The sequence below is a fragment of the Passer domesticus genome, chromosome 3 (assembly GCF_036417665.1).
Source record: "Passer domesticus isolate bPasDom1 chromosome 3, bPasDom1.hap1, whole genome shotgun sequence".
In the NCBI taxonomy this organism is placed as follows: Eukaryota; Metazoa; Chordata; class Aves; order Passeriformes; family Passeridae; genus Passer; species Passer domesticus.
The window spans coordinates 118,719,916-118,737,832 of record NC_087476.1 but is presented as its reverse complement, the minus strand read 5'-3'; the positions used below and the strand labels follow the sequence as shown (position 1 = coordinate 118,737,832).

The 17,917-nt window shown below is 52.3% G+C and overlaps 2 protein-coding genes and 1 long non-coding RNA gene across 7 annotated transcripts; 1 reads left to right on the top strand and 2 right to left on the bottom strand.

The window, feature by feature from the left end:
• Positions 1 to 134: 134 nt before the first annotated feature.
• GZF1 (GDNF inducible zinc finger protein 1) lies at positions 135 to 8,785 on the bottom strand. The gene is made up of 7 exons (XM_064415491.1): positions 8,720 to 8,785; positions 8,643 to 8,686; positions 6,244 to 7,481; positions 3,559 to 3,653; positions 2,923 to 3,090; positions 2,134 to 2,291; positions 135 to 1,693 (listed from the first exon to the last, which is right to left on the bottom strand). Exons 3-7 carry the CDS (start codon positions 7,467 to 7,469, stop codon positions 1,382 to 1,384), a joined length of 1,959 nt encoding a protein of 652 aa, XP_064271561.1. The 5' UTR covers positions 7,470 to 7,481; positions 8,643 to 8,686; positions 8,720 to 8,785; the 3' UTR covers positions 135 to 1,381.
• Positions 8,719 to 9,906, top strand: LOC135297702 (uncharacterized). The gene is made up of 2 exons (XR_010359618.1): positions 8,719 to 8,930; positions 9,429 to 9,906. It is a non-coding gene; the product is annotated as an uncharacterized LOC135297702 (long non-coding RNA).
• Positions 8,917 to 17,349, bottom strand: LOC135297697 (zinc finger protein 431-like). Of its 5 annotated transcripts, none has more exons than XM_064415487.1 (9): positions 17,252 to 17,349; positions 16,858 to 17,032; positions 16,579 to 16,674; positions 14,498 to 15,409; positions 13,079 to 13,915; positions 12,130 to 12,224; positions 11,435 to 11,602; positions 10,744 to 10,901; positions 8,917 to 9,470 (listed from the first exon to the last, which is right to left on the bottom strand). In XM_064415487.1, the coding sequence occupies exons 4-9, from the start codon at positions 15,406 to 15,408 to the stop codon at positions 9,228 to 9,230; spliced, it is 2,412 nt and encodes an 803-aa protein (XP_064271557.1). In that variant the 5' UTR covers position 15,409; positions 16,579 to 16,674; positions 16,858 to 17,032; positions 17,252 to 17,349; the 3' UTR covers positions 8,917 to 9,227. The 5 variants fall into 5 exon arrangements, with proteins under 5 accessions (XP_064271557.1, XP_064271556.1, XP_064271559.1 ...); XM_064415486.1 differs by lacking the exon at positions 17,252 to 17,349 and adding an exon at positions 17,115 to 17,245; XM_064415489.1 differs by lacking the exon at positions 17,252 to 17,349 and adding an exon at positions 17,115 to 17,245 and having other exon boundaries at positions 13,115 to 13,915.
• Positions 17,350 to 17,917: the final 568 nt, after the last annotated feature.

The following is a 17,917-nucleotide window of genomic DNA, read 5'->3' as shown; positions in this document are numbered from 1 at the left end:
TCCTGATGAAGAATCTCTCCCACTTTTCCTTGTAGGCCCCTTCTGAGGTTTCCAGGGAAGCTTCTTTTCTCCAGGTGAACTTCCAAGCCTGTCAATATCCCAAAGTGTCCCACTGGATACGACTGAGTCACTGGGAGGTCTCCATATTCCATATTTTAATAGGAACAGCTCAAACAAGTAACTCACTTCCGTATGTTCGCAGAGTACAAAACATTCCCTGGCCCCAGATCCAAGTGCTCAGCCCTTAAATATATCTACAACCCCTTTCCTTCCATTGGGAATAACTGAGCTCCAGCAGGAATAAATATCTCAAATATAACCTCTTGGAAATGTTCTCTGGTACAAAAATTCCCTTTTTTCTAGCTTAGAATTCCATGAGAACGCCTCCGCCATCCCTTTATCCCAAAAAATAGCTCTGTGCCACAGGTGGGGGGGGTCTTTATTGCTGGGTCTCACCAGGCTGCATTGTGCTTACCTTTCCCAAAGTTCTGCTCACAGCTTCAGCTGAGGAATTGCTGTGGGAATACTACAGGAACAGGCAAAGAAATGGGAAAAAGAATGGGAAAAGCTGTGGGTTTTTACACTGGGAAGCCCATCCCAAGGTTTGAAGCATTAAACCGTAGCACAGTGTTGCAAAAAAAACCAGGAGTCAGCCCAGCTGGAACAACACTCCATGGCTCCTTCCCTGCCCAGGGGAAATCCCCCAAATCCTATTCCAGAGGAATGGAGCAGGAAAAGCCTCTGAACTGAGCCCCTTCCAGCACAGCTCCTTTTCACAGTCTTTCTTCCAGGAGATGTCTTGTTCTCCTAAGTGCCCAATTCCACGGGAGCTGGAGCAGCTGGAAGGTGAGAACTGACAGGATCCCAGTGCCAGACTGCTCCAGTTTCCCTGCAATTGTAAAATCAAGGAAGTAGCACTTGGCTGCCACCTGCCCCTTTTTGCTGCTCAGAGACTCCAAACTCCTGGAATGAAACTCCAAAGCTGCTCCCACTCTTTGGGATCTTTGGCAAAAGCAGAGGAAACCAACATTTCCTGAAAAGCAAATTTAGCCAGACTTCTCCTGGATGAAATTCCACTGGGGAAAATGCAGCAAACGTCACAGAGAAACATCAGTTCTCCTGATTGTCCATGTGGCATTGAATTCCCTGGAAAACAAACCTGCACCAGCAAGGTACCTGAGCCCCTGAATTCGCAGGGGATCAACTCCCACAAATTCCCTGGTGTGGTGCCACCCTGCCCAACCATCAGGAGATGGAGCTGGGGAAGGAATTTCCAGAGGAAAGCTGGAAATCCACTCTTTCCCAGCTTCCCACCACCAGCCTCCCTCAGGCCAAGGACTGTACAAGGGGCGCAGCCTAAGGAGCAGGAGGCAATCCCAAATTATTCCATGTTCACCAGGGCATGGAGCTGGGGCTGCCCAGAGTCCGTCTGTGTGTGGAGCACGGTGAGTTCTCCCAGCAGGGACTCCTGTGCTCCAGAGGCCTTACAGTCCGTGCTGGAATTCCCGCTTCCCGGGACTGCTGCCAGGCTCTGGTAGGGGCTGTTCTCTGGGAAGGACAGCAGCTTTTCTGGGATTTTGGGGGACACCTCGTATTCCTCATCAGGAAGCTCCGTTTTGTGCCCCTCGTCATTCTTTGTGGCTCCTTCCACGATGACGAGGAAGGACTTCCAGGGGGTGTTTTTATCATGGATCTGCAAAGGAATAACCAGGGAGAGAAGGTTGGATATGGGATGACGAAGTTTGGATCAAGCTTGTATTTGATGTTGGTAGAAAAGGTTTTTGTTTTGGAGTCATGGAATGGTTTGGGTTGGAAGATTGGACCGTAAAGATGATCCAGTCCCACCCCCTGCCATGGACAGGGACACCTTCTCCTGTCTCAGGTTGCTCCAAGCCCTGTCCAACCTGGTTTTGAACAATTCCAGGAATGCAGAACCCACAGGTTTTCTGGTGAAACCACGCCAGGGCCTTCCCAACCTCCCAGGGAAGAATTCCTTCCCAAAAACCTCTTAACCCCAACTTCCATCAGTCGGAAGTCCGCTCCGGGCTTGTCCCATCAATCCCAGGGACTGTGGCTCGGAGGAGCCGTGGCAGCACTGCCAGGATGTGGGAATTACAGGACTGCGGGCCGTACCGAGGTGTGCCGGCGCAGCGTGGATTTGTCGGTGAAGGTCCTGCCGCAGGCGTTGCACATGAAGGGCTTCTCGCCGGTGTGGATGCGGTGGTGCCGCTGCAGCGCGTTCAGCTGCGTGAACTGCTTCCCGCACTGGTCGCAGCAGTAGGGCCGCTCCCCTGGGAATGGGCATGGGAGACAGGCTGGGAACGCGGGCAGAGCACAGCTGCTGTGCCTCGGGAATGCCCAGCGACCCCCGGCTGACAGGGAATGGTCAGGGGGAAGGGCCTGGTGGTACAGATGTCACATTGCACCCACCTGGAGGCAGCAAGCTCCTCCCAGCCCCTTAAAGATGTGCTGCCACTCTGTTTTCCCAAGGATTTTCCATTAGAGACTCAAGTCCTGCCCAGAATCCAAGTATTCCTCCCCCTTATTCACTCTTCTCTGAGCAAGAACCCCTGAGCCACTCCCAGCCCCAGGATCGCTCTGAGGACACCAAAAACTCCCAGTTTGGAAACAGATCCCATTTTCCTCCCTCCCTGGATAAACCTCAGGAGCTACACCAGAGCTCTCCATCACCAACGATCCTGGCAGCTTATTAAGGTATCTCCACAGCCTGTGGAAGCATTCCAGGGAATTGCTGTCACTCAGAACTAGTGGGAGAAGGGGAGAACACAACACATCAAGCAGTGCACACGGGGAAAAACCTGGCTGAGAATTCCCTGCTGGAATATTGCAGTGGTGAGGAGTGTGTATCCAAAAAAAGGAGCACATCCTACCTGTGTATCCAAGAAAAGTGACACATCCTACCTGTGTGGACTTTGATGTGCTGGTACAGGGAATTCCGCTGGGCAAAGGTCCGGAAGCAAACCTCACATTTGAAGGGCTTGGATCCCGTGTGGATCCGGTTGTGGTGTTTCAAGTATTCCTTGGAGGCAAAGCTCTTCCCACAGGTTTCACACATGAAAGGCCTTTCCCCTAAGAAAGGGGGAAAAGGAGGATTAAACCAGCAGAGCTTTGGGAATGCTCTTAAATATCCCACAGAAATTCCAAAGCATGTCCTCACTGTGGGGACATTTAAAGGTCACCCAGTTCCAAACCATTCCATGGGCAGGGACACCTTCCCCTATCCCAGGTTGCTCCAAGCCACTCCCAACCTGGCCTGGAACAATTCCAGGGATGGGGAATCCACAACTTCTTTAGGAATACTGTTCCAGGGCCTCACCACTCTCACAGGAAGGAATTTTTTCCCAAAATCCAATTTAAATCAACCCTCCCTCAGCTTCAGATCACAGGATATCCTTGGGAACCTTTCTCAGGCAAATCCCACCTAGGAGAGTACAGTATCTCATTTTATCCATAAAAATGTGGACAAAAAGCATTTTCTGAAGGCAACACTTCCCCTGGAATGTTTGGGATTGGATTTTCCCAGTGTTCCAGCCTCACCTGTGTGGCAGCGCCTGTGGTAGATGAGCATGTGGTTCTGGGTGAAGCGGGCCCCACACTCATCACACACAAAGGGCTTCTCCCCCGTGTGGATCCTGCAAGGAAAAAGGAATGTTGGAACTCCAGGATGAGCCTTTCCCTCATTCCCATTGAGCCTTACTGCTGGGTAAACACCCACATCCAAAAATGTTACGGTAAAAGCGAATTTTTCAAGGTGACAAGCAACCAAATCCCAAAAATTCTCTCCAGGCTGTGGCGCCAAATCCTTTGGGATATGAGGGAAAGTGTCTCAGGGGGTTGGGATGGCTGCTTTTCCTGGAGAGGCACATCCACGTGGCAAAATACATCCCCAAGGATGAGAAATCCCCACCACCAGCTGCCACCGCACCCAAATTAAGGCAGCGTTGAGTTTCCAGTGTCCAAAATTCCTGAAAGGGCTCTGGGAACGGAAAAAAAATCAGGTTTAAACCCTCAGAGAGGATTTTTTCCCTCATAAAAATGTCTCTGTCCGAAGACAGATAAAATTGCTGATAAAATCAGGTTAAACCCCTCAGAGAAGATTTTTACTCTGATAAAATGGTCTCTATCATGAGACAAGCTAAAATGACTGAAAAAATCAGGGTCAAGCCCCACAGAGTTAATTTCTGCCCTGATAAAAACATCTTCAGAAAAATAAAACTGATAAAATCGGTCTCAACCCCTCAGAGAGGAATTTTTCCCCTGATCAAAATGTCTGCTCTGAGACACATGAAATAACTGATAAAATCAGGTTAAAGTCCCTCAGAAATGATTTTTACCCTGGTAAAAAACACCCTGGGGCAGATAAAATAACTGAGAAAATCAGGTTAACCCCCTCAGAGATGATTTTTGACCTCAAGAAAAGGGCTCTGCCCTAAGACTCATAAAAAAAGGGATAAAATTAGGTTAAACACCTCAGAATCTACTTCTGCCCTGATAAAAATGCCCTCAGAAAGACAGGATTGATAAAATCATGTTAAAACCCCTCAGGGATGATTTTTTCCCCAATAGAAACAGCCTGGGACAGATAAAACCCAGCAGGTGCCGGATCTGCTCCGTGTGGGTGACATCGGTGACGCGCCACCTCCTCCTGTTCCCAGATCCATTGTTTTCCCTACTTCGCCCCCAAATCCGTCATTTTCCCACTGAAAACCCAGCCAAATCCTTCCCAAATATTTCCACACTTGTCTTTGTATTTAGTCTAAGGATGTGCTGGAGGAATCCCACCTGGATTTCCCCACAGCACAGGCCTGGCCCATGCAGGATATGAGGAGAAAACAAGGATTTTGGAGGCCCTGAGGGCCAAACCCTGTATCAGGAGAAAACAGGGATCGGGGAGGCCCTGAAAGAGAAAACAGGGATCAGAGAGGCCCTGAAAGAGAAAAAAGGGATAAGGGAGGCCCCAGGGGCTGCACCCCACATGAAAAGCAGGATTTGGGAGGCTCTGAGGACTGGACTGCATTTGAGGAGAAAAGAGGGACTGGGGAGGCCCTGAAAGAGAAAACAGGGACTGGGGAGACTCTGAGGGCTGAACCCCACATGAAAACCGGAATTTGGGAGGCCCTGAGGGCTGAACCCTGTATCAGGAGAAAACAGGGATTTGGGAGGTCCTGAAAGAGAAAACAGGGATTAGAGAGGTTCTGAGGGCTGCACCCTACATGAAAACAGGGATTTGGGAGGCCCTGAAAGAGAAAACAGGGATTGGGGAGGGAGGCCCTGAAAAAAACCCAGGGATTTGGGAGGCTCTGAGGCCTGCACCCCATATGAGGAGAAAACAGGGATTTAGGAGGCCCTGAAAGAGAAAACAGGGATTTGGGAGGTCCTGAGGGCTGCACCCCACATAAAAACAGGGATTTGGGAGGCCCTGAAAGAGAAAACAGGGACTGGGGAGGCTCTGAGGGCTGAACCCTGTATCAGGCGAAAACAGAGATTTGGGAGGTCCTGAAAGAGAAAACAGGGATGGAGGAGGGAGGCCCTGAAAAAAACCCAGAGATTTGGGAGGCTCTGAGGGCTGCACCCCATATGAGGAGAAAACAGGGATTTAGGAGGCCCTGAAAGAGAAAACAAGAATTTGGGAGGCCCTGAAGGGGAGAACTGGGATTGGGGAGGCTCTGAGGGCTGCACCCCACATGAAAACAGGAATTTGGGAGGCTCTGAAGGCTGCACCCCATATGAGGAGAAAACAGGGATTTGGGAGGCTCTGAAAGAGAAAACAGGGATTTGGGAGGCTCTGAAAGAGAAAACAGGGATTTGGGAGGCCCTGAGAAAGAAAACAGGGATTTGGGAGGCCCTGAGGTCTGAACCCTGTATCAGGAGAAAACAGGGATCTGGGAGGCCCTGAAAGAGAAAACAGGGATTGGGGAGGCCCTGAAAGAGAAAACAGGGACTGGGGAGAGAGGCCCTGAAAAAAACCCAGGGATTTGGAAGGCTCTGAGGGCTGTATCCCATGTGAGGAGAAAACAGGGATTTAGGAGGCCCTGAGGGCTGCACCCCACATGAAAACAGGGACTGGGGAGGCCCTGAAAGAGAAAACAGGGATTTGGGAGGCCCTGAAAGAGAAAACAGGGATTTGAGAGTCCCTGAGGAGTGGACCCCCATTTGAGGAGAAAACAGGGATGTATCAAGCCCCAAGGGCCGCACCTCGAGCCCGGGCGAAGCCGCTCCTACCTCATGTGCGTTTTCAGCGCGGAAGGCTGGGAGAACTTGGCCTGGCACTCGGGGCAGCCGTAGGGCTTGTGGCCCGTGTGCGTCCTCTCGTGCAGCCGCAGGGCCGTGCGGGAGCTGAGCCCCTTGCCGCACTGGTGGCACTGGTGGCGCTCGCCGCCGCCCTCGTGCACCTGCAGCACGTGCCTCTTGACGTCCTTCTTCCTCTTGAAGCGCTTGGCGCACAGCTCGCAGGGGAAGCGGCGCTCGCTGCTGTGCACGTGCCGCTGGTGGCTGCGCAGGTTGCAGCGGTTGGCGAAGGTCTGCGCGCACGTCTCGCAGCGGAACTCCAGCGCCGAGGCGATGCCGTGGCTCTGCTGGATGTGCTTCAGGAAGCTCTTCTCGTACAGGAACTCCTTCTGGCACGTGCCGCACTTGAAGGCGCCGCCGCGCTTCTTTCTGTCCTCCTCGCCCCCGGGGAGGTTTTCCTCAGGGGAGCTCTCCTCGGCTTTGCCGGGGTTCTCCTCCTCCTCCTCGCCCTTGGGCTGCTTCTCCTCCTCGGCGTTCCGCTGCTGCTCCCGCAGCCTCCGGGTGTATTTTTTCTTCGGGATCTCCACGAACACCTTCCTGCCGGCCAGCCGCCCGCTGGCCCTGCGGATCTTGGTGTAGGGAGCCTTCAGCACTTCCTTCTTTTTGTCCAACTTCTCCTTGGACTTGGCGGCCGGCCCCTCGGGAGGCGCGGCGGCGGGACAATCCGGAGAGTCCCGCTCGGCCTTCGCCGCGGGCGCGGCGCCCTCCTCCTCGGAATTCTGCGACTCCGAGAAGCTCTGCAGCTCCAGCAGCACGGACTCCAGCATCTGCTTCTTCAGCTGGAAGCAGGTCTCGGAGAGATCCAGGCACTTGAGCTTCTCGGCGATCTCCAGCATGCGCTGCACCCTGTCCTCCTCCACCTCCACGCGCGCCGTGTAGACGAACTCCAGGAAGGAGGCGAAGTCCGCCACCCGCACCTCGTTGAGGAACACGTTGCTGCGGGGGCCGTCCACGGGCTCCTCGTTGAGGAAAACCTCCTTGAAGAACTTGCTGGTGGCGGCCAGCACGGCCTTGTGCGCCGGGAACTCGGCGCGCACGCCCTGGTACTCCACGCTGACGGTGACGTCGCACAGGTGGCCCAGCAGCCGCAGCTGCTGCATCTCGTTCAGCAGGTTGATGGGCGAGGACTTGGACTCCAGCAGCACGGGGTTGCTCTCCATCTTCCTCCTCCCCTGCCAACGAGACCCCCCCGGGTCAGCCGGCGGGATTCCGCGGGGTTCGCGGTTTCGCGGAATCGCTGGGGTCGGGAAGAGCTCTGAGATCGTTTAATCCGACCTCAGAGCGATCTCCAGCACCTCAAGGGAACCACGAAGTGAACCTGAGCTTAAATCCCAACCCCAGTTTTCCATGAAACCCTCCGGGCTATCAGGACCTGGGACAGGGATGGAGCAAACAGAGCTGGCACCTGGAATTAAGGAATGACTCCTGGCCTCACCAGGCGATAATAAAAGGAAGGCAAGACCAAGCAGGAGTTCACTGCAGTCCTAAAAACCCGCCTGAAAATGCTTTCCACATAAAATTCCAAGCTCTTACGTGATGGATAAAGGCATTCACACACTGAAAATCCCCAAAATGACGGGAGTTCCTCAAAATGGACTCACAGCCTGCACATTCCGAAGGCCCATTTCCAGCCTCCCATCGGGCCCTATTTCTTGGGAATGTTTGAAGCTGCTCCAAAGCTTGTAAAAAAAGTGGAAGTTTTGGGGTGTTTTCCCAAATATCCAACCCCAGAACAAACCAGGTTTCCATGGATTTAAAGGTGCTCTGAGGAATCTGTTGAGTCTAACCCTGTTCCTCCCTGAATCCGAGGAATTTCTTTCCATGTCCTGGGAATTAAGTGATGTCTCACCCACTGCTTTATAAACAATCAGTGATACCAAAGCGCCACTTTTTTTGCCCCAATAAATTGATTTTTAACTACTCCTCGTGTTATTTCACAACCACCCCTCTAACTCCATTTGAGCAGTGTCCATTTCTCAGGAATAACTCCCCTTCCAGAGGCAAAACTGGCTGGAAAGAGGCAAAAAGCTCCAGCCCCAAGGGGAATGGGGAGAGGATTCCCAGGCGGCTGCTGCTGAAGCCATGGAGAATCCCACTTCCAATCCCATCTGCAAAGGAGCCTGGATCACACGGGAATGCTGGGGTGGGGGAAAAAGGGGAGAGGAAAGGGGGGAAACAAGGAGGGGAAGGGGGGAGAAGAAAAGGGAAGGGGAAAGAACGGGGGGAAAGAGGAGAGGGAAAAAGGGGAAAAAGAGGAGGTTGGGGGGAATAAGGGGGAAAGAGGGGAGAAGAGGAAGGCTGGCGGGTCCAGCCCGCCATGGCCCCGCACTCACGGCTGCCGGCCCGTTCCCGGTTTGTTCCCGGCCCGTTCCCGGTTTGTTCCCGGCCCGTTCCCGGTCCGTTCCCGGTTCGCTCCCGGCCGCCGCTCCCGCTCAGCCCCGGGCGCGGCCGGAAGCGCTGACGAGCCACGACCCCGGCGGAGGCGCGCCGGAAGTGACGTCACGCGGCGCGCCGGGCGTTGCTAGGCAACGCGGCCTACCGCGCCCCCGGCTTTGGCATTCCCGAATCCCGGCGTTTTCCCCTGGGAAATCCGGGCGAATGAAGGAGGGACGGGCTGGGCGGTACTGGCAGCTTTATTAAAGGAGGAATTGGTGGTTTACAGCGGCGGCACCGCGCTGTGTTTGTATAAACACACACCCCGCCCTGCCCGTTCCCAATGGGATGCTCCCACAGCTTTGGGAAAAACAAACCTCTGGACAGATGCAAACATTTCAGTGGAATAAATACCCTCATGAGGAATTACCCCTTTAGCACCTGCAATGCAGCTGCACTGAACATTGGGAATGATTTTCTGCATTCCAAAGGGCAACTCCCACCATTCCGCCTCCAACCGCCCATTTTTGGGTCTAAACCTGACTTTATAAGTACAAAAGGGAGGGGTCGGTGTCCCCGGTGTCCCCAAGCCCAGGTGTCACGTGTGCTGCTGCTGCTTTAGCGCTTCCTGGTTTATAAAGTTTCCCGTGGTCAACTGTCCAAATTTCCGGCACGGGATCCCCTCCCGGCTGCGCTTCCGCTAAAGTCTCTATTTTGGACCAATTGTGGTCCTTTTTTTGTGTCAGGTCGATCAAGAAGCTTCTCCAGTGAGCGTTCCGGTCATGGATCTGGGAAAAAAAATGAGTGGGACAGGAAAACAGTTAGATCTGCCAAATGCTGAACTTCATCCACAGCTAAATCCAACAAGTTTGGGATAACTCCATGATCCTGCGCTCCAAGTCTCAACTCAAACACAAACAAGGCTCTTTTGCCAAATCCGTGCTGAATTTCTGGCTCTGCTGCCATGGAATGCATCCAAAATCAGCTGGAATTTCAGCACACAGGCAAAATATTGACTTGGAGCTGGAAGGGAACCTCCTGTTCTGTCCGTGCTGTCACTTCCAGGACCTGGAGGCCGCTGGGAAGAGCTGAGCTCAACATTTTCCAGCTGGGAATGTGTAAATTCCTGTTAATATGCGGCATGAGACTGGTGTTACGAGGCTGGAATGAGGGTTAAAACATTGGGAGACTCTGCATTAATCCATAAAAAATCTAAAATCCCGAGTCCTTCCCCAAACATTTTCATGGAATCTTTTAGAGGAAAAGATCTCGGAGATGACGACCATCGGGAAGTGCTGTATCCAGCCACTTCCAGGGATGATGACGACCATCAGGCAGTGCTGTATCCAGCCACTTCCAGGGATGGTGACCATCGGGAAGTGCTGTATCCAGCCACTTCCAGGGATGATGGTGACCATCAGGAAGTGCTGTATCCAGCCACTTCCAGGGATGGTGACCATCGGGAAGTGCTGTATCCAGCCACTTCCAGGGATGATGATGACCATCGGGAAGTGCTGTATCCAGCCACTTCCAGGGATGATGATGACCATCGGGAAGTGCTGTATCCAGCCACTTCCAGGGATGATGATGACCATCAGGAAGTGCTGTATCCAGCCACTTCCAGGGATGGTGACCATCGGGAAGTGCTGTATCCAGTCACTTCCAGGGATGGTGACCATCGGGAAGTGCTGTATCCAGCCACTTCCAGGGATGATGATGACCATCGGGAAGTGCTGTATCCAGCCACTTCCAGGGATGGCGACCATCGGGAAGTGCTGTATCCAGCCACTTCCAGGAATGGTGACCATCAGGAAGTGCTGTATCCAGCCACTTCCAGGGATGGTGACCCCTCCCCTGGGGCTGGGAGATGACAGGACTGGCAGCCAGCACCGGGAGCTGCCGCGCCATCAGAGCAAAACCCCACGAACTCCAGGAATGATTCCAAGATGGCGGCTCACCGCCCTGCCCTGAAACTCATCCCTAGCAGGGCCCCTCCCGAGGGCTGGGAATTCCCGCTGCCAGGGTGACTCTGGACGGGGAGGGTCCCGGGGGATGCCGTACCGCCGCGTGCCGGCGCAGGGTGGACATGTCGGTGAAGGTCCTCTCGCAGGCCCGGCACTTGTAGGGCTTCTCGCCGGTGTGGATGCGCTGGTGCCGCCGCAGCGCTCCCTGCTGCGTGAAGGCCTTGCCACACTGCTCGCAGAAATAGGGACGGGTCTCTGGGAATGACAGTGCCGGCAAAGACGGCGTTAGGGGCACTCAGGGGAGAGCAGCCGGCTCTTGCCTGGAAGTGTCCAAGGATGGAAGGGGCTTGGAGCAAGCTGGGAGAGTGGAAGGTGTCCGTGGCATGGGGGGAATGAGATGGCCCCTAAGGTCCCTTCCAATCCCGACCATTCCATGATAAATATCTCCCAATACCTGTAGCCAAGGCTACAGCCATCCTCTACTCAAATCCAGGCCTCAGTTTTCTAGGATACCACGCAACGCTCCCATGAGCCAGGGCCAGGATGAGCCCTGAACTGAATGTCCATCCTTGGACGTGTCCAAGGAATGCCTGGACATGGCACTCAGTGCTCTGCGCTGGTGACAAAGTGGGGACTGGGCACAGCTTGGACTCGATGACCTTGGAGCTCTTTTCCAACCTCAATGATTCTGGGATCCCCTAATTCAGCAATGGGGTGGAATGTCCCCATCCGCACTGGGAGGTACCACAAAGCCACCATTCCTTTTCCATTCCCAGCCTTGGAATTACCTGCATGGACGTTGCTGTGCTGGGCCAGGGAGGCTCTGAGTCCGAAGGCTTTCCCACAAACCTCACACCTGTAGGGTTTGGCTCCCAGGTGGCAGCGCTTGTGGCACTTCAGGTACTCGTTGGTGGCAAAGTGCTTCCCGCACACGTCACACCTGAACAGCCGCTCTCCTGAGGGAAGAGAAACCGGACGTTGGGAATTCTCCCAGGGGAATTCTGTCCTTCAGAGTCAGTCTGCAAATCACAGAACCCAGGCTGGAAAAGGTTGATCATCGAGTCCAACCTGCGCCCAGTCCCCACCCTGGCAACCAGTGCCACATCCAGCTGTCCCCTGAGCACATCCAGGCATGGGGACTCCATCCCATTCCAATGCCTGATAACCCTTCCCATGAAGGAATTCTTCCTGAAATCCAACCTGAACCTCCCACTTGAGGACATTCCTCTCATCCTATCACTTATTCCTTTGGAGCAGAGCCCAAATTCCCCCTGACTCCTGTCAGGGAATTGTGGAAAGCAACAAAGTCCCTCCAGAGTCTCCTTTTTTCCAGGCTAAAAGTCCTTCTATCCCTATGAATTCCTTCCTGGTACTTGGATACTGTTCCATTAGTTACAAAAAATTTTTTAAAAGGGCATTTATTTCATATCTTAGCAATAAATCAGGAGGCATGGGAAAACCACTTGGAATATTTAATTCCCACCTGTGTGTGTCCTTTTGTGGCTGGTGAGTTTTCCTTTGTCGGCAAAGGAAGCGCCGCAGTCCTCACAAATGTAGGGCTTCTCCCCAGTGTGGGATCTAATGGAGAGAAAACACCAAAGATTAGTAATTAATAAGGTCTTCATCCCTAAAATACTGGATTTGAAACAATGTTTGGGTTTTAAATGTAGTGGGAAAAGAAAATTCTGCTCCCTCAGAAAACTGAGTGTTTCCAGGTACAGGCACTACAATCCAGGTGTAAAACTCCCATTTAAAACTTACATTTTAAAAATCAAAATTCCATTTAAAATTTAGCTTTTCCTCACTTTCAGGCCCTGAAAAATCTATCTTTTTTTCCCAGACAGCTCAGAGCATGGGAAAGGAGAAAAAAGGGAAAATAACAGAAAATTACAGAAATTCAGAAAAATCTGAGCGTAATGTTTGGTCTTAACTTATTCCAACCCAAACAGGGAGATGTCCAAAATAATTTCTGATTTTGAGCTGTCAGGACAAAGGATTATCATCAATCTTGCTCTGGAGAAAAATGGGAAATTCCACGGGATGATTCACCCTCTCCTGGGAGAAGGCACATCCACACAGACATCACCAGGGAGCAACTCATCCCGTCAAGCTCCAGCTGAGCGGCGCGGATTTGGAGTTGCACATGGAGATGAAATCCCACGGCAATTCCTTGCTCTGAGAGCGAGGATGGCTCAGGGTCTGTTTCTCCAGGATGCCTGACTCACTCTTCATCACTGAGGGCCATCATGGGATTTTAGAGCCTGTCCCAAATGACGGATATTCCGTGCAAGTGTGGACAGGGTATCCATGTCGAAATCCCGACCACGAGAAACGCAACGTGGAGCCAAAGCCTTTGCGTAAGGGAATTAATCACAGATCCCACTGAACCCGATATCCTAAGGGGCAAGGAATGGGCATGGCTGGAATCTGACCTGGTATGGATCTTGAGCTGGGAAGGCTGAGCAAACCTGGAGTGACACACGCCGCACTCGTAGGGCTTCTCGCCGGTGTGCGTCCGCATGTGGAACACCAGCGCCGTGCGGGAGCTCAGGATCTTCCCGCACACGGAGCACAGCGGCCGCTTGGCCCTGCCCTCGTGCTTCCGCATGGAGTGAGTCCTCACATCCCGCTTCCTCTTGAAGGTGGCCTGGCAGAGGCTGCAGGAGAACCTCCTCTCCTCGCTGTGCACGCAGGCGCGGTGCTCCTTCCAGCTGGTGTAGCTGGCGAAGGCCTTGCTGCACACCTCGCAGCGGTACACCTTGCCGGGCAGGCTCTGGTGCACGTCCCGGCAGTGATCCACGTATTTTTTCCGGGAAACAAACTGCTCCTGGCACTTGTCGCAGTGGATCACGTAGATGGATTTCTTGTTGGCCACATTTTTACTGGCCTTCTTTAGCTTAAACCCTGGTTCAGGTTCTTTGCTTTCCTTCTCTGTTGAGGCGTCATCCTCCTCAGAACATTCCTCGTTGTCCCTGCTTCCTTCAACTTCCGAGTATCCTGTGTCATAGTCTCCCTGCTCTTCACCCTTCACGCTCATTCCACCTTCGTCTTCATTCCCTTCTTCAGCTTCCTGGGATTCCTCTTGCTCCTTGCTCCTTTCTGCTTCAGCAACAGATGAACTCCCAGCATCTCCCTCACACCCTGAGGTTTCCGGCGTCCCATCCCAAGCCTCTCCGTCAGGACCTTTGTCACAGCTTGTGGGATTTGGTGGAACCACCATCCAATAGACAGGCAGGAGTTTCCTCTCTTGCCCAGACTCATGGATTTTCCTGTTAAAAATGGAGGACAAGATCCATTAAGTTTAACTGAAACTTATTAATTGTTCAATTTTCCAATTCAGGCCTTGGGGGAAGAGTCCTTGCCTTTGAATTGTTCCTTGCACCATCTAAGAAATTCCCAGCATGTTTGGAAAGCCTGAAAACAGGGAGATTTTGGGAAGAGTTGGACCAGATAATTAAAGAAAATTAAAATGCCTCAGTTCATTAAGATCTGTATTTTTCACCCGACCAGGAATGTAGGATGGACTTTTCCTCCCAGGCATGAAATTATGGATTTAAACCAAAGGAAATAGAGAATAAATGCCCAGATAGAGACACAAAATTCCTACTTAAAACCCCAAATCTGAGGATTCCAGAGAAATCTGGTTGCACAAGTCCCCCTTAATCCAATGGGAAATTCCCTAAACTGCCCATTTAGGAGACCTCATTATCCGCACTGCAAAGCCAAGTGAAAAATGCCTATTTCAACACGCCTCGAGTCAGATCCAAGGAATTCTGGAACTAAGGCAGGGAGGTCTCCAGGCATGACTGATCCCGGAATTCCAAGGAAGCGCATTCCCAGGAATGCCGTACCTGAGGTGGGAGGTGTAGGCAGCCCTGTGGGCGAAGCTGGCGGGGCAGCGCTGGCACCGGAAGGGCCCGTCCCCGGTGTGTGTCCGGATGTGCACGGCCAGGCCACACTTGGAGCTGATGGCCTTGTCACAGTAGGGACACGCCTGGGATCCCTGCTTCTGCTCCTGCCCCCTGCGGAGGGAATGACCATCCTTGTTTTCCAGGCTGGTGACATCCACACCCAGGCTGCTTGGGGAATGTGGCTTGTTGCACCTGGGCAGCTTTGCCGGCCTGGATTTTGGGGCTGGAAAAGCTGTGGCCTCCTGCTCCAGGCCTCCTGCTTGGCTTTCAATGAGCTCATAGCCCGGCAGCAGCTCCTTATGTTTCTGCCTATCCCAAAGTTTCCTCTGCATGGGAATTGTCACAACCTGGGAAGAGTTCCTGGGGTTTTCCTCTTGCTGGATACAAGGCCACTGTGATCCCCTATTTTCACCCCTCTGCCCTTTCAGATGGAGGCTCAAATCCAAGCCCTTCCTGCCCTCTGCCTTTACTTCCTCACAGATATCAAGCAAATCCTTGCACTCCAGCCTTTCCGCTATTTCCTTCATCCTCTGGAGTTTTCCCGCCTCGATCTCCACCTCTGCTGTGTACACAAACTCCAGGAAGGAGGTGAACTCCTCGGTGTAGATGTCCTGCAGAGTCACCGTGCACTTCTGGGCGTCCAGCATCTCCTGGTGCAGGAAAAGCCCCTTGAAGTAGTTGCTGGAAGCCGCCAGGACGGCTTTGTGAGCCAGGAATTCCTCCTGAATTCCCAGGTGTTGGGTGAGGACTGTCACATCGCAGAGGTGCCCGAGCCGGTACAGGGAATGCAGAGCCCTCAGGAGGTTGGGAGCAGCAACCTTGGACTTCATCAGGATTTTCTTCTTCTCCATCCTGCCAGAAGAAGCAGAAAAACGTTGGAATGATTCTTCCTATCTTTGCATTTAAGCATGGCAGGGAAAGCCCAGTGGAATTCCATGCCCTAATTCCTTGTTCACCCTTCACAGGTGGAATTGTAGAACCACTGAGATTGGAAAAGACCTCCAACCTTTGATGGAGCACCACCACCTGAACTAAACCATCTGCCAGGAGCAGGAAATTCAGGGAATATGGGCAAAAGAGCGTTTCCTGAATTCTACTGGAAAAGGATTGCTCACATCCAGATTCCTACAGGGTAATTCCCACAGCCAGCAGGGATCTCTGCAACGCCCCCAACCCAACACCTGCCGACTATTCCCACGTGGAGGCACAACCCCAGCACACTGGAAGCAGTGCAGATCCCGAGGTTCAGCTCCAAAATCCACAGGAGCTTCCAGCCCACCTGCTGCCTCCGTGTTTTCCAGCAGGAAATCCTGGTTTGTGTGCAGTGCTTAGAGAAATCAATGAGAGCAGCATGTGCTAATTTCCTGCTGCTCCTTTGCAAGATTCCCATCTGCGATAAGATCCCGATCCGTGCTCCCACGGGAGCTCCTCTAACACCAGGATCTGACACAGAACCCGATGGGAGAGATAAATGCCAAGATCATTTCAGTTCAGTTGCTTCTGGATTAAACCCCCCAGCAACTGAAGCATCTTCCCACAAATCCATCAATTCCCACTATTTTTTCCTTCAGAAGAAAACCCTGAGATTTGTATTTTCTGTTCCCATTTGGAAGCTGATCTTCAGTTTTCCAAAGTGCTGCCGAATCCTTAAGCCTCCAAAACACTCACTCCAAGGATTTAAACAAAAACCCCACTTCCTCCTCATTTCATGGGTTTGTTTGTAACTTCTCTCCAGCTTTTTCCCTGGCAGCTTGGGAATAAATATTTTAAAAATGTGCACATGTGTGCAAGGTTTGCATAAAGCATAATTAATCCAAGAGATTATTTGCAAAGACACTTTAATTGCACCAGAACTGATACAAAACTCAAACTGTATTTCAATTCAGTTACGGAGTTCCTGATGAAGAACTGGAATAGGTGCAACTGGAATTGGTACAATTCCTTTTAAAAATAAAGCCCAACAGTGGCCTGAATCTCTGAGAAAAGATTTATATTTGTATATTTTTATAATCTCCATTTACCTGCTGGAAAAATTTCTATTTTATCCACCTGAAAATCTCCATTTATGCTCCAGAGCATCGCTACTCATCGTCCAGAATCAATCTCCATTTATTCTTCTGGAAAAAAAAAAAAAAAATTTTGAAATCTCAATTTGTGCTCCAGAAAAACCTCCATTTATGCTCCAGAGAATTTCCATTCTCCCTCCAGCAAACTGCTGGAGCAAATTCCTCTAAAAGTCATAAAGTTTGGGGGTTTTTGTTTGAAACACAGAGCACTCGGATGTCTCCTAACCACGTTACCTTCGGGACAGCCCTGGAAAGGCTCCTCCCCCGCGGAATCCAAGGCTGGCCCAGCACCGGCGCTCATCCTCTGGGAATGCCGCCGCTCCCTGCTGCTCCTCCTGCCACTGGCGCAGCCGGGATCATCTTCTGGGTTTTGAAAGCAGCCACAAGATTTTTATCCGTGCGCAGATATCTGGGAAAGCAGAGACGGGGAATGTTTATCCCAGCGCTCGGCATAAGCGCGAGGCTCCGCGCTCCGGGACATGAGGGGTCACCTGTGCGCTTCCGGAGGCGGCAGCAGCCGGGGATCGCCTCCCGCCCGGCAGGAGCAGCCCAGACCGCTCCCGGGGGTGATTCCCGGCGCTCCCGGGCTCCATCCCGAGGGTCCCTGCCGGCCCCGGCCCGCCCTTACCCCGCCGCCGCCTCCGCTCCCGCCCGAGAGCGCCATGGCGGCCGCGGCCTCAGCGCCTCAGCGCCGCCGCCATCTTGAGTGTGGGCAGGGCGTTCCCGCAGGACTGGGAAAAAACCCTTAAAACAGCGCCTTAAATCGACCCGAATGCCCCAGCCCAAAAAAACCCCATTCCCCAAACGACCCGTTTTGGAAAGAGTTTGTTTTCACGCTTTCTAAAAGCTGGGTTTTATGGGGTTAAGTGACCTCAGTGATGCGTGTCCTCAGTTTGCTGGGGCACATCCTCAGGCTCTCCCAGTGTGGATACTGGGATGTCCGTGAGGATACTGGGACATCCACTGTGGATACTGGGAGATCAGTGCCAGAGTTAAGACAGGTGTTTATATAAATCAGTTCTGAACTTTAGCGGGATAAATCTGGGATTAGGAGAAACACAGGGTCTCCCTGTTTCTTCCCACTGATGATTCCATATTCCTGTCTGTTGTCACATGAAATAATTTCAAGGTGGGTTACCGAGCACTTCCAATCTTTTTTTCCAAGATAAATTCCTCTTTTGAAGCTTTTTTTTTCTCCCACTTACATGCAGGTTTTAAATTCTTCTTTAAATTCTTCATATTTTAACAGCTTGTTGAAATCTTGGATGACTGTAATTCCCTGAGGAAATGTAAA

Coding starts and splice junctions, on each gene's coding strand:
- GZF1 (XM_064415491.1), bottom strand. CDS start 7,469: ATGGAGAGCAACCCCGTGCTGCTGGAGTCCAAGTCCTCGCCCATCAAC. Junction 3,654..6,243: donor GCGCTGAAAACGCACATGAG/GTAGGAGCGGCT, acceptor TTTTCCTTGCAG/GATCCACACGGGGGAGAAGC. Junction 3,091..3,558: donor CCACAGGCGCTGCCACACAG/GTGAGGCTGGAA, acceptor CCCCTTTCTTAG/GGGAAAGGCCTTTCATGTGT.
- LOC135297697 (XM_064415487.1), bottom strand. CDS start 15,408: ATGGAGAAGAAGAAAATCCTGATGAAGTCCAAGGTTGCTGCTCCCAAC. Junction 10,902..11,434: donor GCACAGCAACGTCCATGCAG/GTAATTCCAAGG, acceptor TGTCATTCCCAG/AGACCCGTCCCTATTTCTGC. Junction 9,471..10,743: donor CCCTGCGCCGGCACGCGGCG/GTACGGCATCCC, acceptor TTTTTTTCCCAG/ATCCATGACCGGAACGCTCA.